Below are 25,997 nucleotides of genomic sequence, written 5' to 3'. Positions count from 1 at the left end.
TATTGGGGCCAATACCAAAAGATACAAAAAGACAACCCTTTTCAATGTGGTGCCACCTGGCAATAGCAGGCCTTCTTTTTGGTAGCAGGTGGTCAGATGTTGCAAGAGCAAGAGCAGTGTTAGTGACCCAGGAGTGGAGCCCCACGAACGATGCACTGCAATATTGACCAATACCGAAGGACCTATTCACTCAGACGCGATGCAACTTCTACACATTTGCGGGCCCGTTTACAAGAAGTGATGGGTACTAGCCTTTCCAGACAGACCATTCGCAAATCTTTGGCTTCCATGGCAGACGACCATTGCAGATGACTCCATTGACACCAAGACACTGTCATGACCATTAGGTGTTACTAGACCATGTGACATGGATAATGCAGCAGTGGTCTACAATCCTCTTCACTGATGAGTGTTGGGTCAGTGTTGCTGGAGAAGGCAGAGTGTTCAAAAGCGTGGCTTCTTTTTGTTTGCGAAGGTAACGCGCCTCAAGGATGAGCAAACCCCTTCGACACCATCGTAGAATGATGAATGAGTGTTCCATGTTTGGTCTGTGACTCCACACACCCTTGAGCTAACAGCTAGCATGTCGGTTAGCATGGAGCTAACTTGTAAGAGATGATTGATCACCCAAATTTCTCATTCATTAATAGTAATGAGAGGGAAACACTGAAAGTGCGACCAGAATGTGCATCGTTGTTAAAACAAAAAAAAAAATTAAGAGAAGTTTTCCCTTTGCAGGAAAGTGCCACTATGGGTGCTGCACTACCCATCTGCCGTCAAGCGCAGACCAAGTTGGAGGTTTGTCTATACATGTTCTTGTGGAGTCCTGACACAGAGGCTGTCCTTGTGGCAATGTCCTGCTTCCGCCACCTTTGTGAGGAGGCCAATATCCGCTCTGCTGCAGACGAGGTGCCAGTCCAGAACATCCTGCCCAACTATTCTACCTTCAGTGAACTGGCTTCTGTCAGCAACATGATGGGCACAGGTGAGTTAGTAAAATTGCATTGCAATTGAAGTGGATGAGATGCAAGCACAGCCATGCATTTGACCTCAGGCCTAGGCTCATGATGTGTGACCCAGGAGCTGCTGCTGTGGTACACTGCACTCGTGGTGTCCATCCTCATTTAGGAGCTGATAACAGAGCAGACTCCACATACGGACTAGTGATGAAGCCCATATTAAATACATTCATATTTATCAGACTCCATCGCACTGTGTGGACTGCTCAGTGGATCATTCAATCTCTGCTGCACCCAATCCATAACATATACTGGAATTCCAGGAATTTAATAATGATGGGCAGAGAGGTGAGGAGTTCATACTTGGACCTCTCTGCCCATTCATTCATGGAAATATTTGATTCTGATCAACCAAAGAATTGCATTGCCCTTATATCTGCAGTCTTGGCATGTTGCTCTTCTAGTGATATGGACTGAATTTGAAAAGGTTGTTGCTGAGATTCTTTTTTTTTTTGGCCCAGGCTTGTATTTAGTGTATAAATTATTCTTGTTGTGTGACAGGTCGCTCTACTCTTCAGAAGAGAGTAATGGCTCTGCTCAGGAGAATAGAACATCCCACCCCAGGAAACATTGAGGTCTGGTGAAGATTAATAAATAATCTGTTTTTCTCAACTTGTTACCAGAAATGAATGTCTTGAATATTTGACTGTTTTGTGTTACCACTGCTGTTTATTTTTCTGTTTTCAGGCATGGGAGGATACACATATTAAATGGGAGCTGGTCACCAAGCAGATTCTTAATTTTCCAAAAAACAAAGCAGATGATGGACAGGTAAAGGCTTTCAAGTCCTTACTGAAGTTGTATTTGGTATGAGGCGGAATTTATACCAAAAAAGCTATCTCAAACAAACACCGTTTCATGAATATACAGCGAGTTGTGCTCCTACTTTCAAGTGAGAGCAACACTGTCAGTGTCTCGAATGACAATCTCACAGTATATATTAAGTCCCGCTAAACTGTCCCGGCCTTTGTACTGTCAAATATTCTGACATTTAAAATCCCAAACCCTAAATTGCTCAATGAAACAGGACAAATTTGTTCCTGTGTGCTTCCTTATGGTGTTGGTATTTTACAGCATTTCCTATTTCTGCACTGCACCGACAATGTGTTTATAGCGGAATAAAGATTTCATTTTATTTATTTTTTTTACCTATTACCTGCCAACCACGACATACAGGCTTTGAACTGGGAGGCTGTTGTCATGCACTCCTCTGTACAGAACAGATACAAAAAGTGCTATTAACAAAGTAAAATAATGTTCAGGATAAGGGTTAAAGTGCAGGTTGTCTCTCTTTAACGTTCCAATCTTCTTAAAGAACTTGTTGTGACCTCCTCTACGGTATATGTGATCTTGGGTTTTATCCACAGTCCTTTATGGTCAGTCATTACAATTGATCAAATACTAATGCCGTGACTGGCTAATAGAGGGTGTTGAGCCACTGCTGGACTCCTCAAGTATCAATGGCTTCATGATCATTTTATTCTTTTCATTGTATGGATCACTTTTTCTCAGTAGGGTTGTGTTTAGAATGCACACATGTTTGTGCATTAACCTCTCAGGACCTGGCGTAACCAATGAATGGACGCACATTTTGGGTGATGTTTCTATTAATGCAATTATGTTCGAGACATTTTGACCTTGTATGTGGACCATTATATTGCCATCTTGTGGTGTCTGAGGGAAACAACTTTCAATAAGAAGGTACAAGGTACGACATTACGACACTATCATATCCTGTCATATGTCTCGCTTGTCAATTCATGAAAGTTATTATTTAGTATGCCGCTGAACCAAAGATTTTGTTTTGTTGAGAATCCTAAATATAATCTTTCTTTGATATTGGTCCCCAGATCAGAAATCAAATGTATGTGTTGATTTCTGATCTGAGCACATCACATCGCTGACAGGAAGACTTGCATGTGATTAAGTCATAAAAGTTGTATCCCTTGAACAGCTTCTGTGTGGTATAAATTGTCTTTTTGCTCACCCAATTTCCAGCAATACATTGCAATTGCATTAAAATGAACTGTTAGATAAATAAACATGTACATGTGTAAATGGATACAATTGAATGGAATATTTCCCCTCCCCTCACAACGTTTCCTAGTGCTAGTGCTAGCTTGTACAATTTGGGGTACTGTATTTGTCTGCTCTGGCCTCTGGGTATCCAACCTCTTTCACAGGATGCAACGCGATAGAGAGGATGACAATACTGTATTAATGGTTTTTGTCCAATTCAGGAATTCATTATTATTTTGGCTCATTTTGAAGGCAAATCTACTAATGTTCATCAACTCAAATTGATTATGATATGGAACCAATACGCATCAATGAATTGCTTGAATGGGAAATTATCTCACTGACTTTGCAATGATTACTATTTTGCTGTGTGTGGTGCAGGGATTCTCCATTAGTGCCATATCTAGCATGAGGGTGGAAATGAACAGCACAGAAATGGGTGGACCCATTGCATATTTTACATACATATTTCACGGTACATGGAAAAAAAATATTTGAGTGTTCTTCAAGCCATCAAGATGTTTGCTGCCGTTGTTCTTCATGTTGCCATATCTAGTTTTTAATTTAACCTGTTTTTGGTGTTGTTTCAGGCATATGATGCACCTTTTTGAGCTCCCAGGAAAATCTGATTTAATTTAGTTTTTTTTTTTTTTAAATATGATTTTTAGAGCTTGTCCAAACTGCAATGCAGTAAATGAAAAGAAATAACTCATTTGCAAAATCATTACTTAACTGTCTGAATCAGTACATACATGTGAAGCAATGTTCTTTCAATTGTTTTAACACTCGTCTATCTTTACCCCTCAATTTACAGCAGGAGTGGATCAACATGACGGGTTTCCTGTGTGCTCTGGGAGGTGTGTGTCTCCAACAGCGCAGTACCCCTGGCCCTGCCACCTACAGCCCACCCATGGGCACCATGAGTGAGCGCAAACACTCTATGATCTCCATGGGCCCTTGTGATGCGCCCAGTCTTCTGGCCTCAGCGCCTACATGCTCATCGTCGGCATCAATTGACATGCCAGTCAGCTGTTTCCTGGATCGTCTACTGACTCTGTTGGTGTGTGGTCATGAAAGGGTTGGCCTCCATGTTCGTACTAATGTTAAAGACCTGTTGGGGATGGAGTTGAACCCTGCTCTCTACCCATTGCTCTTCAACAAGCTGAGAAACAGCATTGGAAAGTTTTTTGATGCTCAGGGACCAGTGAGTAAAGTCTTCTCAGATTATTGTTTATTAATATTAATATATAATAATGATGACACATATTGCTCTGCTAAACATGATTATGCTGGGCTGCTTCTGGTTGCTATGACCAAGCTTTACTCTCTACAGGTTCCCATCAATGATGCCAACACCCAGTTTGTGGAACAAATCATTGCCATCATGAAGAACCTGCTGGATAATCACACAGAGGGCAGTTCTGAACACCTTGGTCAAGCCAGTATTGAGACCATGATGCTCAATCTTGTTAGGTTAGATTCGTTTTTAAATTGTATTTGCTTTAAGTGACATTGCTGTCTCTCCTGTAATCCTTCAACAAACCTGATACCAGTATAGAAATTTCATAGACAGAACAACAGTGCTATCTTCCAAATGTTTTGTCCCCATTAAGCAAAATTTAGAAGAAAGAAAGAACGCTGTAGAAAGAAGAAACGCAGAAGAAACTCTCGCGATATTGCAATATCGGATGCTTCAGATATCAGATGCCTCCCATAGCCTGCCATATTGGAGTTTCATTGGAGATGCCTCTGAAACCACAGAAAAGCTTTTCAAAACTCTCATTGAAACTACTTCCAGATGTGAAGGCATACAGGGAAGGAAAACAAAAATGACACATTTTTTGGAAAAGTTGCCTTTTATTTGGGGTGGTGATCATACGAGTCAGCTCTCTTGCTTTGGACCAATGACGACCCAAAAAGCTAAATGGCTACCTCAGTTCCTGCTAAAAGGAAACAACCTCCGGCCACTTTGAAATTGCTGATATGAATACGTGTGATATCATTGAGCTTTTCTACAATAATAAACAGAGGTTAACATTGATGATATTGGTATAGACTGAAAGCAGATCACCTTATGAAGACAAACAGACTTTTAAGTGAGTTTCGATGATGCACTTTAAAACAAAAAGGCCCTTTGAAATTGATTAAATGAGTGTAATGTGTATGATTTTCCAGAGGTCGGCGTGAATGAAACTGAATTAGATTGAGAGTAAATCACTTCATGAGGACAACCAGGGAGTATTGAAATGATGTTTAGTGGGCTGCTGTGACATGATGCACTTTGTTTGTTAATGCTGGCCAATGACGTTAGTTTAGTGTATATTTAAAAGTATGCACCTACTTAGAAAATATGACACATTCTGACATGTTTTTATGTTATGTTGAGTTTGTGATGCATTGTAATTTGGAGTAATGGGTAGTACTAGGTAGTTAGTAATCATAATCATTAACCATGTTAAATTACATCAACTGTTATTTAGGGCTGGATAATTACGGCAAAAATGATAATCGTGATTATTTTGATTGATATAATCGCTATGATTCAAACGATTGTTCAGTGATTCAGTGTTCAAACTTTATTGAACATTGAACAACAATAAAATAATCAAAACAATCTGTAGAATTTAAATAATAGTTTAACAGTAATATTTGACCTTGAGCTTGTAACTTTCGAGGTTCAGTTTGCGGGCGAGCAATGGTTCTCATGCATTTATCCACTTCCAAGTCATCATTGGTTTTTGAGAACATCTCCAACAAGCAGCTATTGCTGCTGCTGACTCAGAACACTGCATGAGTGTATTGTAATTGTGATAAAAAAAATGATGATTTATCAGTCCAGCTATCATTTATGAATAAGTTTACACACTTCTTCTTTTTACACATATCTCATATTGGTGACAAATTTGGATGTGTCCATATTTTTGAATGCTAGATCGTGGTTAAGCTTTGCTGTCTAAAAGTGCCCACTTTCTTTCGACAGCTTTTGACATTATTTTCCCTGATTAGTAATAACTAACAGGATGTGAACCAGCAGCCTTAGGTTTCCCAGCATGCTAACATGAAACCTCACACATAATCATAAGGAGGCAGCTATGTGTTAAAAAAAAAAAAAGTTCACAAGTGATGTGACATATCTTTGAGGCTGCCTCTTTCTTCAGCAGGTTCAGATCACTTTTGATCACTTTTTCGACATTCTGCATTTTGTCGGAGGCCTGATCCTTCATCATCATGAGGCGGTTCGTGTTTTATACTGCACTCTGCTGGAGAGATAGGACAGTTGTAGTGGACTTCTGGTCCATTAATCTGCTGATGTAGAAATGTTGTTTTGACATTACGCAGATACAAACAGCTCCCTGCACATTGTTCAGAGGCAGAGAACGGCAGATCTACAACATGACTTTAATCCTACTAGAACTAGTGTTACTGTAGCAAGCATTTGTTTCTCCTAGAAAAAGATTCAAAACGTTTGTTACGCATCTAATAACTGCACAATGCACATCTATTTAAAGGTAACCATCATTATTGCTTTACTTTTTCATTTACACACAGGATCCACTGTGCGATTGAAAGCTGCATTTGGGTTCTTCTCGTTTGAAACTTATTTATAATACAAGAAATTCTCACGACTGACTTGAGTTAATGCCAAGACTCATAGTCAGCGTTGGTCCGAACATTAGATGATTTCTCTTCTTTAGTATCCGAAGCCAGTATTACTCTTTATAAATTATTTTAAAACCAGTGGCTTGATGAAGAATGTGAATAGAATAAAACAATCTTGCTGTGTCATTTCTCAACTAATAACACACAATGAGAAGACAAACTTAACAGTTGTTGAATTTCCCCAAGTTTACACATTCCACTAGATGTCCTCGTTGGCCCATTCTTTGAAGCGCCGGACAGTTTCTAAAATTACTGCAGCTTTGATTGGCCTTCCTCATCTTTCATAAAACAGTAGTTTTGAAACTTTTGTACATGTGACATTATCGTGTATCTAAATTATGTGCCGTTTTTGCAATCAAAGCATATGCACAGGTGGATCGCTCATTACTTTTTAGTCCCTGTTAGATTCTTATAAAAAGATGGAAAAATAAGAAAAGCCATTGTGTCAGCGTCAATAATCACATGCTTATTTCCCAGAACCTTTGAAAGTACAGACATTACCCCCAGAATACGCTTTCCCATAGACATTGCTGAGGTGGAAGAGCTGGGCCAGTGGCATCACCGCCATATTACGAGGTTGCTGAGATGAACTCTACTAATGTACAGTAGTGTGCGATGATGTAACAGTAGTATGTTCTCTTCATCATTGGACTCAGTCTCCTCCCCCTTTATGTCACACCAGCGACAAATGTTGAACTAACTATAAATCTCTTGATTGTTGTCCTGATCCAGATGACCATGTCTGCAATTTGCCATTGGCATTGAATACGTCTCTGTCACTACTCCTGTCATTGTTGAGTAACTAAAGTTCTCCAGACTCCCTCCACAATGCCACTGTGGTAGTGTGGACGTTCACACATCGCGGAGGTGTGAGAGTGATTCAATTGGACAGACCCAGCTCCTAGAACAATTTCATTTGATTAGTGTGCTGCTTTTATACTAAAGGAACCCTGTAAGGGCCTGTTTACGTGGTGCAGACATTTTTTTCATTGCGGATGCTACGCTCTGCTGTTAAAAACAACATTCTCAACATTGGAAAAACAGCAGGAAGATATGGCACTGCCCTGTGATGACAACGTTTTAAACGATTATCATGTGGCCCTAGCTATGCTTTTTAGTTCCACCTACAAGTAACATGCAACCTGCTCGACTTACATACACCCGTACTTTTGACCACGGCCAGCAGATCAGATACTTTTTTTTTTTTTTTTTTTAATTCAATGTCTGGCACTGCAGCACATAGCAGCAATTATGGCAGCTGTTTGGCATCACGTACAACAATCACAGCAGCACAGTATCCCACCATGTCATTCTCACACAGCGATCTACCACTACAGTCGTACCTATAACCCTCCCGTCAGCTATTTTGAATGGCATTCGACTTACGTCCAATCTGACTGAACCGATCCCGGTCGTAAGTCGGATGTTATCTTGTATATCACATGACCTCATCTCAAGAAGGCAGTAATGATGTGATGATGCACATGCCTTATAGAGGGGTAGGCGAAAGGATGCTTCAGTGATGGGTCGAATTTGTCGTGATGATTGTCCAGAATTGCAGCCCCTCGCAGAACCCGTGGAGATTGGATGAATTGGTGTTAATAGTTGCGAACAAGACATTGTGATTTCCTCGAGGGACTTGTCATTCATTGCAGTTATGAATTCAAAATTGTGCTGGTGGACAGAAATCAAACTGGATGAAAAAATAAATAATTTTCTCTACCAGGTATGTGCGGATTCTGGGAAACGTGCTTCGTGCCATCCAAATAAAAACAAAGCTTTGTGAACTGGTTGAGGTGATGATGAAGAGACGTGATGATCTGTCGTTTTGCCAGGAGATGAAGTTCAGGTAAGTTCCTGGTGAGTCTTACTCCAAAATACGCAGAGAAGCTCATTCTTTTTTTTTCCGTTTTTTATCGTGTTATTGTAGAAACAAAATGGTGGAGTATTTAACTGACTGGGTGATGGGAACCTCCAACCAGGCTGCTGATGATGATATTAAATGTTTGACAAGGTGAATATGTGTTTCAATTATTTGATTTTAATGCTAATGACACAAATGGGTTCAGCTGTCTTTTGTTTGCAGAGACCTGGATCAGGCCAGTATGGAAGCTGTAGTATCTCTTCTTGCTGGTTTGCCTCTGCAGCCTGAAGAGGGGGATGGAGTGGAACTAATGGAGGCCAAGTCCCAGCTTTTTCTTAAGTATGAATGCACTTACTGACATTTTATTGTCAATGACTGGCCCATTTGTGATGAAGCAGCTCCATGTCTGCCCATTTTTTGCGATTCAACCTGGGTACGAGACCTGGCGCTTTCTGATAGCAAAGAAGCACATTGTGGTTTAAAGAAGCTCTTAATAAAATGTAGATCAAGGGTGTCCGAACCAGTCCGTGGTTGCTCCAACCCAGCTAGCACATACAGCTTCACCAGTCAGGTGTCTGAGCACTGTTATCAGTTTGTCAAGCTAGTGTTGTTTCATCTGACACCTCATTGGTTAAACGGTGTGTGCTTGATTGGCTTGAACAAAAACCTGCACCACCCACTGCAGCCTTTTGAGGACTGGCTTGGACACCCCTGTTTGATGGTTCCCGTTTGTCATGTCAACTTTGTGTTTGGTAAGCCCAACAGGGTTTCAGTTGTGTAGTTGACTGACCATAACTGGAGTCTGTGTCTCTGCATCGCATCAGTGTTGCTTATCAATTATTAGATACAGTATATCATCTAAACCCGGAGCGCATGGAATTAAGACTTAAGAAGGCCATATTTATTAGAGAGATCTTCAAAACTTGCAAATACGTTATCATAACCTGATCAGTATATAAGTCTTTGAGCTTGGCAACACCAAGTCTTTCCCATGTGGAGAATGTCGGGTCTAATTTAGCTGGAATAACGTTGTGGTTGTTGCACATGGAACTAATGTAAAGAAGTTGTGTGAATCCGTAGTGGTGCCTGAATTGGTTCCAATTTTTAAGGTGTTTATAACGACAGGGTTTTCAGTGTATTTTGATGGTGACAAAGGTAGGCAAGAGCCTGGAGGGATGTTGCCACACAAGAATTTGCCTCCAGGGTGCACCAGACTGTTTCAGGGGCTTGAAGCCAGAATTGTACTTTTTTAATATTAACTGCCCATTAGGAATGACAGAGGTTCGGAACGGCCAAGCCACCTTGAAGTTTAGGTGTGGGTGAAAGTTCCAATCTAATTCTTGGATTTCGACCCTTCCGTATAAACAAAAGATGAATGCTTTGTCTATATCTTTGAAAAATGAAGCGGAATTTAGGGAGTACATTCATCTTAATACAGTTTACCTTCCCCGCCATGGATAGGTTGAGTATTTTCCATTCTTCCAAGTGTAACTTAATTTAGTCTAAAACGTTAGAAAGGTTGCCAAGTAAAGCTTCCCCATGTCTCGTGTGACATTAATTCCCCGTTTTATTTAATTTTAAATATTTGAAGCCAGAGTAGGAGTTTTAAATGGTGAAGTGTTGTTTTGTATCTCAACAGCCAATTAATTAATAGATAGAGGACACTTTTATTAAAATTAAGTTAGGAGCCAGAAAATGAGCCATATTTTTCAAAAATGGTAATTAAGTTTGGTATCTTGTTAATTGGATCCGTTATGCACAGTAGAACTGGGTGACAACTTATCGTACACGATATACCGCCAAACACAATCTCCACGATGACAATTCTGCCTCTCACGATAAATTCGACGTGACATACTCACTGCGTAGGACTTGCACCCGTGAACATGATGAGATCGCGATCTCCAGCTCCGCTGCGTTTGATAGCCGACACCGGCGTGTGACAGCTGTGGAGAGTGTGGTGGACTTTGGTGAACCGTGGTGAAAATAGTTGGATATTGGAGGGTCCTCTGCGCCGGTATTAGCGGCGGTGTCCTCGTCCGCGTCCCCGATTAGCGTTCACCGATCACGGACACACACACACTCAGGCAGCACTAATACTACAACCATCAGTTCTAAATCAACAAACAGAAATTGGTCTGTAAGAACCACATTCATTTGCACACACACACACACACACACACACACACACATATATATATATATATATATATATATATATATATATATATATATATATATATATATATATATATATATATATGAAATGGTTTATTCCAAACCCATGCAAAACAAGAAGTTATTTACTGAAAGTTGCAAAAACATACAGTGTTGCATCACTTTCACTTCTTTCTTTAATTGATCTCGTGTTAAAAAGACGAGTTCAGATTATCAGTTATTTCAGTCAGTTATTCTTGTGGTTATGTTTCTATGTATTTTCAACACATCCTCACTGCCCAAGGCATCCCATACTGACGGTTGTCAAGTGGGTTTTTTCGTGTGGCACCTTAGGAGTGAAATGTGAGTTTGTGAGTAATGTGAGTAATTTTCACACTGATGTCCAAAGGTTTGGGACACTCAAGTTCATGTTTTCCATGAGACCATTCATCCAATGAATTGTAAATTTTGCAAAAAATGTTGAAAAAAAAAATCAGTTGAAGTTGGGACCTGTCCACTTTCAGAAAATAAATCCATCATCCACTCCTAAAGTCTGGTAAGATGTGCTGAGATTTTGTTAGACCTAAAATGTATTTAGATTCCGGACGGAAAACATGAAATGTTTTTCATTCAATAGAAGGTCTATCTGAAACTATCCCAAACTTTAGGAAGGCAGTGTGTTTCATGGACAATTTCATGATTTGATCTTCAAACAAGTGCACGTCCAGCTTGCCTATAGAAAAACTTTGTTCCCATACAGATACTTCACACTCTTCATGAACCTGCTCAATGACTGCAGTGAGGTGGAGGATGAGGGACAGGCAGTGACTGGACGGAAACGGGGTATGTCTCGACGCCTCGCCTCCCTTCGTCACTGCACCATCTTAGCCATGTCCAACCTCCTGAATGCCAATGTGGACAGTGGCCTCATGCACTCTATTGGTAGGATGCAGAAATAACATAAGTTGCAACACACCACTTCAGGAGTGAGTCCAATTCTGCCTCTTACTTCTTGGAAGGTCTTGGCTACCACAAGGACCTACAGACTCGGGCCACTTTCATGGAAGTCCTTACCAAGATCCTGCAGCAGGGCACGGAGTTTGATACACTAGCCGAGACAGTGTTGGCCGATCGTTTTGAGAGGCTGGTGGAGCTGGTCACAATGATGGGAGACCAGGGAGAGCTTCCCATTGCGATGGCTCTGGCCAATGTTGTTCCTGGTTCTCAGTGGGTGAGTTTGAAGGCCACATTATGTTGCTCACTGTTACTACAGTGTATGTAACAAGTATGAAATTAGCTGGTAAGTCATTTTTGTCAATAACAAGCTTTCAAGGCTTTCTTCACGTTACCATGTGCCTCCTCTAATATTGTCTTAAGACCACCAACTGTTCTGTCTGCAAAAGCTGTTTATTTTGAATTTGTTAGATAATGTATTGAATTTATCAGATCGACCCTGCTTTTTGTCATCTGACTTCCTTCTTGAATTGCCAGCACAAGGGGTCTGCGTGAATAAGCAAAAAAATAATTAGGAACTACTTGTTTTTTTTTCTGTTGGTTTTCTTTTGCTCCAAAGAAAAGATTGTTACATATGATTTGGTCCATTATTTTATTTTATTAAGTGAGTTTCTTTCAAATTCTACCAAGCAAAATAGTAAGGCACCATATCTGCTTGATTGATTGTGTTTAAAATATATTTAGGGAGCTGTATCTTTTTAACAAGTAGCCTGCTGCTAAGAGTGTACCACAGACATGGTTGATCAGATGTTTATAATATTGTTATTGCTATTATTATTAGGTACTGTTTTTGTTGCACAACAGAAAACTAGGCAATTATACCTGCACCACAAACATTGAGTTAGTCCTAGACTGCCATAATTTGCAATGCCAATGTTTGGATTTTTGATCTTCATCAGTACATTTGTTAAAAGTGTGTCTCTTGCTGTGATGCTGGTCAAATGTATGCCTGTATGCATAGGATGAGCTGGCCCGAGTACTGGTTACGCTGTTCGATTCACGGCACCTTCTCTACCAACTTCTTTGGAACATGTTCTCCAAAGAAGTGGAACTGGCAGACTCCATGCAAACATTGTTCAGAGGAAACAGTCTGGCAAGCAAGATCATGACCTTCTGCTTTAAGGTAGGAAACCCATGTTTAATCCTGCATTATAATGGTAACTTTTCCTTACCTGTAACTTGCTGTCTTGTGCCAGGTTTATGGAGCTGCATACTTGCAGAAACTACTTGAACCACTGCTGAAAGGCGTCATCACCAGTCCAGAACACATCAGTTTTGAGGTGGATCCCGCAAGGTGAGTGTTGGCGTAGAAAATATGGTAGTCTGAGCCTTCTTAAAAACCATGTCCTCAAAATAGTTTACTTTTTTTAAAATCTGAATTATCTCATGCTCCGTTTTAAATCTCCAAATTTGTTGATCTTCCGTCCATGGGGAGAATGACTCCTTTTTGATCTGTGTGGAACATCCTTTATCAAAGTAATTGGAACAACAAGGACGGTAGTTAGAATAAATTATTTCATGTATGTGGGTTTATAATAAGGAGGTCCAAACCAGTCCTCAAGGGCTGCAGTGGGTGTAGGTTTTTGCTCCAACCCAATGAGCACACACAGCTTCACTAATCAGGTGTTTGAAAACTAGAATGAGTTGATTGTCATTTTAGTGCTGGAGGTAAAAGGCATACCGGTAAGAAAGCACCATCACATGTCTCACAAAGACAAGAATATGAACACAAAACAAATGCTTAAAGCTTCAAACAAGTTTTTAAGCCCCCATAGGCTCTGTTCACTAAAGTCAAAACACAAAGCGAAGCTGTTGTCAAGGCTAGTTTTATTGCGGTGGAAGAGATCGCAAAATCTGCCCGACCATTTACAGAAGGAGAGTTTATAAAAACTGTATGCTTAAAGTTTGTGATGCAGTGTGCCCTGAGAAAACCGTTTTCATACGTGAACCTGAACAGAAATACCGTTGCAGAATGTGTTGACGAGCTTTCCAGGAACTGTGGGAAAGGGAAAAGATTTAATCGCTTATTCTAAGGCAGTGGAGGAGAGTACCGGCACCTCTGACTCTACCCAGTTGTCAGTTTTCATCCAAGGAGTGGACTCCAGCCTGCTTGTAACAGAAGAACCTTTGGCATCATGTCCAAATGTGTAAATGAGATGGGACTGCCTTAGGAAATACTTGTGGCATTAGCAACAGATGAAGCCCCGCGATGTGTGGGCACTGGAGTGAATTAGTGGCGAAGGTGCGGGAAGAAAACTCCACATGTGAGCTCACAGATTATCACTGCATCATAAATGAGGAGTGGCTGTGCGGCATATCCATGAAAATGGAATGTGTAATGAGCACTATAAAACAAGCAGTGAACTTCATCACCGTCAGTTCAAGGCATTTCTCTGCGAATGAGATATTGAGTACAGTGACTTGTTCTATCTAAGCCAGAGAAAGGTGCTGCTAAGATGTTTTGAGCTTCTTGAGGAGATTTATCTGTTCATGGAAAGCAAGGGGAAAGACACAACAGAGCTCCGCTATGCAAACATTCCAGAACGTGATGGAACTGCAGCAACAGAGCTTGTCATCTCCAATATGTATTTATAGAGTGAATGTGTTTAAATCCAAGTTAAGTTTGTGGGAGACGCAGATGGGGAAAAAAAACTTGAGCCACTTTCCCAGCTGCCACACAATAAAATAAAAGCTCCCTACCTCTGTGTTCTCAAGTACGCAGTTTGCAGATAAACTCAAAATACTTGCCGCTGACTTCCGATTTGCTGACTTCGAAGACCAAAAAAGGAGGTCTGAACTGCTCAGTTATTCTTTTACAGTTGACTTGAAAAGCGCACAACCAAACCTACAAATGGAGTTGATTGTGCTCCAGTGCAATAACATGCTGAGGAAAAAAACATGACAGATTGGGTGCTGCTGAATTTGTGTGTTTCATCCCTGACACAATGGCCCAGCTGCGCATCCAAGCTGCTCAGATGCTTTCTGTTTGTCCACACATACCTGTGTGTTCAACTATTCTCTTTTACGAAGCTAAACACTCAGCACTGAGCCTGACTCCAAACATTGATGAACTTGTACAAAAGATGGGACACCACCAAGTGTCAGGCTCAGCCTCACACAAGTGAGCATGTTTGAGCACTCCCGGTTTATAATAAAATAAGCACAATTAGGCCTGGGGGATATAACAAAAAAAGTTTGTACCAGTCAATAACGATAATTATCACGATAATTATCAAATCATGATTTTTTTTCAAATTTCATGTCTGATTTTTGCTTATTGAAAGTTGATTGAACCAAAAAAAAAAAAAAAAAAAAAAAAATATATATATATATATATATATATATATATATATATATATATATATATATATATATATATATATATAATATAAAAAACAATAAATAGTTACTGTGTTCAAGGACTTGGTGGACTTCCTGAAAAAAACTTCAGAATCCTGGGCAGGGTTTTAGCATTCGTTTGCTCCGTAGACTCCAGTCATTGTCTAGAAACTGAGCCGTGAGCCTCATATACGGCTGAGACGTTTGACTAGACCACTTGTCGCATGTTATAGCGAAGGATGAGACTCTGCACAGCTGCCGCTTCATCCTCTCTCTACACTCAGTGCACATCATGGGAAGTGCTTCTTGAATTTCTGATTTTCAGCAGTGCTAATGGGTAGCATGTCTTTTGTGATGAATGAATGAATTAAATCGCATTTGTAAAGTGTCCTTTAATTTGTTTTGTCATAAGGTTGTAAGTTTGTTGCTGCTTGGACTCAGCTCTCACTGGCCTGGTGCTTGTTGAGGGTCTGATAACACTTGCTTGGGACTGCATTTTTTTTCCTTCTGCGTGTTCTCGCAGGTGATACTATTTTTAATAGTGGAATAAGTTTGTTGTGTTGCCCATTTTGGATGGCACATTTTTGTTATTTCGTGATAATTATTGTTATCGTTTTATCAGACACAGACGACGTTTGCCTCTAAACCTCAACAATTCAGCATACTGAAACCAATATTTTGTGTAATTTAACAATCTGTCCAGATGCCCTCTAGCCAGTTATTTCAACTCATGTACCCTGAATTTTTCTCCTCACTATCCAGATTTGATCCCATGAATAAGGATTTTTAAATCCTTAGTATAACCTCTGGACTTCTGCTCCTCCGTTAGTCCACATTTCTGGTTTATTGTTAGTAATAATATAAATGTAAGGTTTAAATCAAGAAAGACAACAAATGTTTTAAACTTTCATTGCTACCTTCAGATTGGAATCAGGGGAAAATTTGGAGGACAACCAGAGGAATCTCAAGCAGATCACGGAACGCTTCTTCCACGCCATCACTGGCTCCTCTAGTGAATTCCCCCCACAGCTGCGCAGTGTCTGCCATTGTCTGTACCAGGTAAGCACCTTTCCATCTTCATTCCTAATATTTCAGATGTTTCTCCACTCTTCTTCACTAGTTTTGTGCCGTAAATCATATTGGAAGCTTTTTCCAGAGTCACTGGTGCTGCTTAACTAGCTGCTTGCTGCCTCACACTGCACATGAAACGCACATTCTCTGCTCTTCATTACTGCAACAATTTTGTAGAAAATCCAAAATCGGGCTGTGTACCAGCACCGTTGCAAAGTGGACCATATCAATCTTAAGGTAGCACTCAGCCTATTTAGGTCTGTTTTTATGCTCACACAGATTTCCTACTGGTATGACACTTTGAGCCCACTTAAAGCTTTACTCTGACTTTTAACTGGACACTGGTATGTGTTTTTGAGTGATTACCTGTCCATCTTTGTCCTGTGGTGAACTGCCAATCCTTCTGTGGCGGTACCCACCTCTTGCCCGATTCTCTTTCTTTTGGTAGAGAATTAAATATTCAAGTCATGTTTGAAAAAGAAAGACGGTATGAGTCTGACACCGATATCCTATTGAATTTTTGAATTCACACAATCTGAACATGTGCATCAAGGAGCCAAATGTCACCCCAGGCCTCCACAACAGGACTTTAGGATAATCATGAGTGTATACTGAACTCCATTGAAAAAGCATCAACTAATAATTTGAAATATACCAATAGAATGTATTTCCTGGTGGAATGTTAATGTTGGAGAACTTGTATGTCGACACAATGGGTGTAAATCAAAGGAGCATATTAACTGACGTCATGGAAGTCGTAGCTTGAAAATAGCGACCTTCATGCACATGCATCTGATTGCATCCTGAAAATGTGCTAATGAGGATGTTTCCATCAGCATCAGAGGGTTCCTTCAAAGGGGGTAAGAGAGTTCTGCAACCCTCTAAGTGATATCTGGCCAATTAATCATGAATATGAAATGCAGAACTCAAGTTGAATTCAATTTTCAACTTTGGAGGCCCCATTGCAGTTTTCCACATTTTAAGTGTCATCTACATCCACACAAACCTTCCTGTACTTTTGAACATAACACACATGGTGGCTCAAAATGTACTTTGCTAATGCTATAGATCTCATATTGTCATTATTTTTTATGCCACAAAGCTCATTCAAGCAGCTTACAAAGGCCCATGGGATCGAAATGGGCAAGAAATATAATTCCGTTTCCATGTGCTACCATAAAATACTTGATGTGATTCTGACATGGAAGCTGATCAAAGGCCGCCAGCATCTTGTAATGTCCCTGGAGGTACCGAAAACTGTGAGCTGTGCACTGAAGCAATGGAAGTAATGACCATATCATCCAATAGTGAGGGAATTGTCAATGGTTTCTGAGGAAGAGGAGCTGGTTCATATTTTTATTCCTATTGTGAGGGGATGAAGTTTCTGAATGGCTCAGAGACGGACGGCAACACTGATTACTATTGTAAATGAAATCTAAAACTCTCTTTTGAAGGGTCAGCAGTACAAAACATATATTGCGCTTTGTATAGCGCCAGGACTTAATCTGTCTTTTACCAGGATGGATTGACCTCACTGATGTTTTGATAGGTTCTTTCTACTGATTAGGTGTCATCACTTCTTATTAATTCAGAAACCATAGGCATTTGCAAATTTCAAACTCATTGTAGGGAAACATTCTTGGAAAAATAATCCTGCAATGCTGCAGAGTGCAGATGGTTGTATTATTGTTTTGTAGTGCAATTCAGCAGAATGAAGTATTTTGACGATATGTGATCATTTTGTACTGCGTACATATTCATCGTACCTGTGGTGTGGCGGTGACACCTCATGTGTTAATCGTGGGTTTGGTCCATGTCAGATTGTCCACATCTGAAAGCTCAATGGGACAAGCGCACACACAAGCTAATAAAACCAACTCTGACTCTAAAGCTCTAAGTCCAACTAGTGAAGTAAGATGTATTGAAAATATGATGATCGTTACAATCATGAACTAACGTGCTACATACTCTTTCCACAATGCTTTATGTTTGTGTCAGTCGTCACACATGCATGATAATGTCTTGATATGGAATGCTGTTTGGTCATAAATTCAACATCTACTCTGTTCTGCACTACAGGGACAATATTTTTTAGTACTAGTACTCAACTTTGGTTGTGGTGTGAATCCACAATTTACTAGTAAAGCAAAAAGTGACACATGTACTACTAACAGGGCAAAACAATGTAGTGGACGTATTTGTCTACTAGTACCGTGAGAGAATTTTAGGTGTTAGGTGTCTTTGTCAAAATGTATTTTCAGTAGTACAGATATGACGATAACATTTCATTCATGACATCAGAGAGGACACGCAAACAAAACGGCCGACGCTGTCCCTCTGACAGTTTGTGTGAAGCACGACTTATTGAGGGGAAATAATGTAACAGTTGCTTCACAGCTTCAGCGTGACATGACGTCACGCACAGAGAGCATGACTTGCCGTTGTGCACACCCACATCCACGTGAAGTGTGATGAATAAAAACAAACTGTGATATCAATGTTGGTGTTACATGAAAAAAAATGAACTTAATTCATTTTCTTAATCATAGCTACTGAGGACCTCAATTACTCCTGTGGCGTGTTTCAGTGAGTCTCACAACACAGTTGGATGTGTCCCCGTGAAAAGATATAGCTGCTGAATATGTCACGTGTTTTCAACATGTATCGATCTGCTTTGATGCAAGGTATCGCTCTACATGTTCCAAAATGCATCAGTGTGTCTTTGTCATTTGTCCCATCCCTAATAGCAAGTGACATTCAATGTAATTTAGTGATCACAGAAGGATTTTTTTGTCCATTGTAGTGCGTCAACATGCGACAATGAAGACTGACTTCAGTGTCATCACAGGAGGCAAAAGTCCACTTTCCCGACTTCAATTTATGACACATTGAGAGTGGGTTCACACAACACCCCATGAATTCACACCGTCCGACCGAGCATGCACAATACTTGTGGATCTCATACTACAGCATGTAAACGTTTAATTATGTACTTCAGCAGCGCTACATTGACAAATTATGTATATTCAAAACCAAACACAAAAATAGATAACCTGTTTATTCTTGCTCATTTTTGCTATTGATAATCCACACTCGTATTGGTGCACTTTCGATGGAGTTCAATTGATATTTGATCAATTGATAGAAAGGCCTTTCCATCCTTTCTGTGTTTTAAGTGTGGAACTGGTGGTGGCTGGTGAAAAAAATCTTTGCTAGGGACTTTACCTCCTTGCCTTAAGGTTTTTTCACTTAGCACCGTGAAGCAAAAATGTTTGCTAGTGTTCTGTAGAATCACAATCAGCTTTATTGCCAATGTCAGTGAGGATCTCACCAACTAGGAAAGCTCTTTTGTACATTGTGCAATAATGAACAAAAATGAATAAAATAAATAAATACATGAAAAAAAATGAATAAAAATAAACAATAATAATAGAAGTAACTAATAAATAAATAAACCACAAACAACAAGGGCCGTTCACAAATTCATCAGTCGGCCAAGGGGCAATAGCTGTTCTTGTGACGGGAGGTTCTGCTCTGGATTGACTGTAGACTCTTGCCAGAGGGAAGAGCGGCTAACAGTCCATGACCAGGGTGAGAAGGGTCGGCTCGGATCCGACCTGCACATCTCTGTGTCCTGGAGACATACAGGTCATGAAGAGGTGACACTCTGCAACGCTCTCCTTCTCAGCAGAATGCACAATGCGCTGCAGACTGCCTTTGTCCCTGGAGGTGGCACTGCTGTACCACACAGTGATAGAGGAGGTGAGGATGAACTCGTTAATGGCTGTGTAGAACTCCAACAGCAACTTCGTCAGCAGTCGTAGTTTCCTTAGCTGCCGCAAGAAGAACACTCTCTGCTGTGCCTTCTTGATGAGGGACCTGATGATCAGCTCCTATTTGAGGTCCTCAGTGATGGTGGTTCCCAGGAAGCGGAAGGAGTCCACAATGAGAATGGGTGAACCAACCAACATGAGGGGGACGGAGGAGCTGTGATTCTCCTGAGGTCCATGATCAGCTCCAGGTTGTTGAGGCTGCACCAGGACACCAAGCGGTCCAACTCCCTCCTGTAAGCCGACTCATCTCCATCTGAGATGAGCCGATGATGGTGGTGTCATCCGCAAACTTGATCACTTTCACGGACTGGTGGCTGGAGGTGCAGCAGGATCCTGGCACAGGTTCCTTAGGAGTCCAGGTGCTCCAGAATGAATTGAAGGGCCTGGTTTACTGCATCATCCACAGATCTGTTGGCACTGTAGGCAAACTGCATTGAGGTCAGGAGGGGAACAGTGATGGATTTCTGGTGAGATAGAACCGGGTGCTCAAAGGAATTCATGACCACAGACCAAAGTTTCTTTGGAACAGTAATAATAGTGGAGGATTTAAAGCAGGCACTAATATGACAGGACACCAAGGATGCGTTGAAGATGTCCATTGAGTGGACATGGAGCCAGCTCAGTAGCACAATGCTTCAGGATGGCAGGGGAAACTCTGTCTGGACCCGCAGTCTTCCAAAGTTTCAGCTTCTTAAACTGAGTGAGCACGGCCTGCTCTAGAATGCCATGAGAAGAACACTCATCAGTGACTGTGTTCGTCTTAGCTGTGTCAGTGACTTTGTTCATCTTTGTTGTGTCACTCAGAGACAGAATATTACTTTGCTGTAAAGTGAAAGAGGGGGCTGGAGACCACAGAGGTGTTAGGGCAAAATGACTGCTCAAAGCGACAGTAAAAGTTGTTCGAGTCTTGTGCAACAGCGAGGTTGTTCAGGTGGGTGGGGGATGAGGAGGGCACGTGGCCTGTAGTTTGTGACAACCTTAAGTCCTCTCCACACTGCAACCGAGTCATTGTCTGAAAACTGCTGCCAAAGTTTGTCTGAGTATTGAGCTCCGGTTCTGCTCGGTGAAGCAGGAATCCCTCCAGATAAAGCGTGTCCGTGATGAGATCGCTCAACCATGTCTCCATAAAACACAAAAGGAAAAGTCCCTGTTCCTTCACAACATAAGCGCCATCTTATTGCTGAGCGAGCGGACATTAGAGGGGAATATCATGGATTGGGTGTGCATGAGCCTCTTCAGCGAAAACGTAAGAGTGAACCGGCACTTTTCCCTTTTCTCCTCAGTCTTCTCTACCCAGCCAAAATCCGAAACTGACATAAAAAATAATGGACCTGATATTAATCAACTCATCACGGGTGGTAGAACGTTGATGCACTGTCGAAACTTAAAGCCTAATAACACGCATGATAATGCCAGGCCAGCCTTTGTTTCCACCATATTGAATGTATAATAACTTAACGTATCGTAACGTAACGCTATTTTTGAAGGTGCTATGAGATGGTGCCTAAGTGTCTTATATTGGCCAACTACTGAGTATTAAGATGAGAAAAGGTTGTGATTTGTCCAAAAGGTGAGAAACTTCTGAACCGTCCCAACTGGATTTTAATGTTATGAAATTATTTTGCTAAAGCACTTGGCATTACTCAATTCAGATGTAATAATTAATGCATGTTACGTTCATGCTATCATAAGCAGAAGGCTGACAACAAGCGTGACATTACACTGCTCTTTGTGTGCCCTTTATACAGTTCTTTGTGAAATATTTGAAAAATATGTAGCAATTTTTTTTTCCATCACTAATCTTTCCCTAACTCTTTATTTATTTTGGATAAATGTATTTTCTTCTTCATGACATTTATGACATTTTTTGAAAAGGATATTTTTCCATTCCAAATTTGTTTTATTAGTTTTTGAAAAAGTTGGAGTAGCTCGCTACAAATTTTTCTTGGAACAATGCTGTAGATGGGAGAAAAAAAAGTGGAACAAAATGTTTTTGAAATAAAGTAAAACCTGTTGGAAAGGGGTTTATTTAATAAAAAGCTGTAGGGAAAATAAGGTCTCTATTATTTACTTTTAGTGGTACTGTCAATTGATTTTCTTCTTTCTATTTCAAATATCATTAACTTACTGAATTTATTTCAGAAAGCACAATATTGGTCAGAAAAGTGTCTCTGACTGGATTCACTCCACTCAGAAATATATATTTGGTGTTTTTATCTCACATGCGCTTGTTTTCCAGTTATTGCTTTTTTCTCTTTTTGGCCTTTGCTTAACTGCTGCTGCCTCCTCTTCAAACCTACAGCTCTACTTTTTACCTTTCACACATCTGCGTAGACTGGCCAATCCCAGAAAAGAAAAGCTGAATCATTATAATCATTGGTATCGTGATCTGTATTTGGATTGTCTACTGCACATTTTCAAACAGTACAAATGAGTGTAGAAAACCTGTGCATGCATGTGTTTGCTACCCATACAAGTAGCTGTCTTTTGCCTATTTTGCATTTAATTTGTTATTGTGTGTACATATAGATGATGTATACTGTATCTGTGTAGCCGGTGCTGTGACCATGTGCTCATCTCTGTTCTGTAGGCTACTTGCCACTCTCTTCTGAATAAGGCAACAGTAAAAGAAAAAAAGGAAAACAAAAAATCAGTAAGTTTGGAAAATCTATTTTCCCGTAAAGCCAACAACAAATAAATTGAAACTTTTTTCTTTTTTTTTCTTTTTTTTTTTTAAATTGGTGTTTTTCTGAAACCTTTCTTCATCCATGTGAAAATCATAATTGAGAATGTGAATTGATTTTAAATTCTACATTGTCATTTAAGATGCATTTATCACTTCATAGGGTCATTTTTAGATTATTTCTGTGGCTGATCACAACTCTCACCTTTGATGTTTCATAACCCTGCATGTGACCCTACCACGACTGACTTGGCCATCATCTGGATATGGCAATGTTTTGTTGAAATTACCTAATATAATGCATTTACTGTACATTAGGTGTGTTTAGCGAATGAGGTGCAAGGGGTTTCTTTTTTTTAATGTCTACTACGATTGGCTCTAATTCTGGATGATGATGCAGATGGGTGATCTGTGCGGGATTTTTAAAAATGCTGATCAAACCTCCTTCATGCTGCATTTGGACACATTCACAATGTCGTGTCTGTTTCTTATCCTCCACTGGTGATACTTGGCTGCCTCTCCACCTTCTGTCCATCATACAGCTTTACCACATTGACATGCAAGTAAGGACGATATTCAACTGCAGTTTGTTGAAGACAATTGTCCAATGGCTCTCTAACAAGGTTATGAACATGTTTTCATTGAGTGCCCAACGACTGGAGGTGGCAGTGTTTACCAAATACATGAATGAAAAAATTTTGACTGATCACATTGCCATGCATTTTATTGACAAAACTGATTACAAGTAAAACTGTGGTGAAAATGGAAGTGACAGTTTCTGCTCTTGATCTCTCTCTCTCTCTGATTGCTATGCTATGATTCAGATGACATGGTTATGTTGAACGTCATCCCACTGATTAGATTAGTTCTCTTCCTTTTGGGTAAAAAGTAAAACGGATATTTCCAAGGTATCTTCTTACTGAAACTAGATCCATTTGCTTTTGGGGGCCCACACTTCTTAAGCTTTTTATCTAACTTTTAACTTTTTAGCTTACCATACCAACCGTAAAAATACAAAACATTTATTTACAAATATATTGGCTATGTATTGTTCTTTATTCTTTCTTTCAGATGAGCTTTGTAGGCTTGTAGGCATTAGTTAAATGGTGACTGACCATAATAGTTTATAAAAGTTGAAAATCGTGATGGGAATTTAGCAATTTTCATTACTGACATTGACATATTGACATATGTCAATATACGTGAATTATCCAATACTTTTAAAATAAAATTTTAGAACGGCTATCAAAGCACATGAATCAACTTTTTGAAATACTTAACTGAGTGGTGGGGCTCATGAATACCTCTTCAGTGAGACTTACTTTATGTCCACTTCAGGCCACACTTATTGGTGTCCGGCCAGTGGGTTCCACAAATCTGAGGGCGTATATGATTACAGCAGAAGCTCCCACTTCAGCAAAAAAGTGCTCCTCATCTTCATAGCTGTCTGAGAAAAGATGAGGAGGCAAGCAACGTCTCAGTGGGAGATGAGACCCAGTGTTCGGGGTGAACCTGTCCAAGTGCCACATCAAGGTGGGGGTCAACCCTTTTCATGCACTTTTCAGGGTGGAAGGGATGTTACAGAGGCTACTGTAATCTAGACTGGCTTCAATGTGAAGAAGCATCAACACCATTACTATCTCCACCAATCCCTCCGTGATACTTGTGAACTTATAGATTGATTGCCATATGCTGTACACTGAACACTGTTGCCTCTGTCGGTTATTTAGGTTATCTGTCAGATAATGAAGTGTTCAGGGTATACGTTTTACCTAAAACATGAGCCTGGTGCAGCTATAGACACTGAAGAATGGGCAGGGACTACAATTGTAAATGTAAAACATGTTTGTGGATAGAGCGATTCTTTCACGATCCTGAGCTGAGGAACTGAACTGTGTGAAGATTTATCCTCATGTGCGGGCTCTGTTTTTATTAAAGCCTTATCTGTGGAAGGCCCAGTGGGTTTAGTTGTCTGTATCGTGCTTACTTTCCAGTTGTCCAACTGTCCCTCCACTGAGTATCCATTCTTATGGGAGAAAGAGAGTGTTGAGACATACGCAACAAATTGAGTGAAGAAGTCCACGTGACCTTTTTTTTTCTCCTTCATTTGACTAAGTCTCCAAAATCAATAATAATGTGATTTTGTTTGTGTGGGTCACGTTGTGCCACCTGGCACCGTACTCTGAGAAAACAAGTAATATACATGCCAGAATCAACTAGATGAGCCATTCCCAGGTTATTACATCCAGGATGCTTTTTCAGGAAATGAGACGATTATTACATAAATGCAAATATATATCAATGTGTTTTAAAACTGAAGTTATGTCATGGGTTGGCTCTTCAGGAGTCTAGGTGCTCTGATGGTCCCACCCCCACATTCCTGCCTGCACATCCAAGCAGTCTGGTCCATACATTTGAATTCAGCCTTCATTACAATCTCTCAACCTTCTTAATTAATGAGAAGGACTTTGGAAGATTCCTTCCCTCCACTCCCTCATAGCCTTTACCAGGTTCCTGAGGACACCATGGAACACCTTATTGAGGGTGGCGTTTTGCTCCACGTCCTCCCACCTCTTTGTGGTCCCCAGCCCCTTACCCCCGATCTTCTTGAAGTAGCATCGCACGACTTTCCCTCTTCTCAACTGAGCCTCTTCTACTTCCTTTGACAAGACATTGATAGAATATAGACAAGAATTCAGGTCAGAGCTAATTGCATCACATAAAAGAGAGCATGTTCAAAAAAACGTACATTAAATAATTGTCATTAGATTAGATGAGCGTGATCGGCTGCAAAATAAATGTGTTGTTATTCACATATCAGAATTACTGTGTCATTCTTTTGTTGTGTTCCTGATTTTCTTCCTTGTTTTTTCAATTGCAGTTGCTGGACTGTCAGGGTTTCATGTAGAGGTGTTATAATAATAATAATAATATAATAATAATCATCAGGCTTTTAGCTAAGGGGTTGTATGTGTGTCCTTGGGACATCCTGAACTGCAAAACGTGAAAAAAAAAACGCCCACTGCAGGACGCCCTAAATTTCCTGTCATTACTGCTGTATAACGCCCTACTCGTAGTGTCATCACACTGGTTTCTTTTCTTTTTAGTTACATGTTGTGTTTCGGATCTGCTCTGGCAGACTGTTCCAGAGTTGAGGAACCCTGATCGTGAAGTCTTTGTCACATCTAGATTTAAATATAAACACGCTAGAACATCAGCCACATCTTGATAATTCTTTATGGGGTTAATACATCTATGTGGCATCTATGTAGCACTGGAAAAATGTGGGGACATTGGATGATTTTCCAAAGGGGTAGCATGGCATTGAAAATAGAATG

The 25,997-nt window shown here is 40.3% G+C and overlaps 1 protein-coding gene across 3 annotated transcripts in view; it reads left to right on the top strand.

Annotated features, from left to right (window-relative positions):
* The window catches only part of nf1a (neurofibromin 1a), a 98,113-nt gene that overhangs the window by 36,476 nt on the left and 35,640 nt on the right, over window positions 1–25,997 (top strand). The window contains exons 17-30 of one of the 3 annotated variants that reach the window (XM_053873074.1): window positions 739–985; window positions 1,521–1,594; window positions 1,707–1,790; window positions 3,856–4,242; window positions 4,372–4,511; window positions 8,425–8,547; window positions 8,629–8,712; window positions 8,785–8,901; window positions 11,480–11,661; window positions 11,739–11,950; window positions 12,695–12,856; window positions 12,930–13,027; window positions 15,996–16,131; window positions 22,567–22,629. In XM_053873074.1, coding sequence (XP_053729049.1) covers window positions 739–985; window positions 1,521–1,594; window positions 1,707–1,790; window positions 3,856–4,242; window positions 4,372–4,511; window positions 8,425–8,547; window positions 8,629–8,712; window positions 8,785–8,901; window positions 11,480–11,661; window positions 11,739–11,950; window positions 12,695–12,856; window positions 12,930–13,027; window positions 15,996–16,131; window positions 22,567–22,629 — 2,109 coding nt within the window. Of the gene's footprint in view, window positions 1–738; window positions 986–1,520; window positions 1,595–1,706; window positions 1,791–3,852; window positions 4,243–4,371; window positions 4,512–8,424; window positions 8,548–8,628; window positions 8,713–8,784; window positions 8,902–11,479; window positions 11,662–11,738; window positions 11,951–12,694; window positions 12,857–12,929; window positions 13,028–15,995; window positions 16,132–22,566; window positions 22,630–25,997 lie in introns of all 3 variants that reach the window. The other 2 variants (XM_053873073.1, XM_053873075.1) reach the window with 2 other exon arrangements.

The sequence above is a fragment of the Synchiropus splendidus genome, chromosome 8 (genome assembly GCF_027744825.2).
Source record: "Synchiropus splendidus isolate RoL2022-P1 chromosome 8, RoL_Sspl_1.0, whole genome shotgun sequence".
Classification (NCBI taxonomy): domain Eukaryota; kingdom Metazoa; phylum Chordata; class Actinopteri; order Syngnathiformes; family Callionymidae; genus Synchiropus; species Synchiropus splendidus.
Note: the sequence above shows the minus strand (reverse complement) of the source record. Positions and strands in the feature narration are given on the sequence as shown.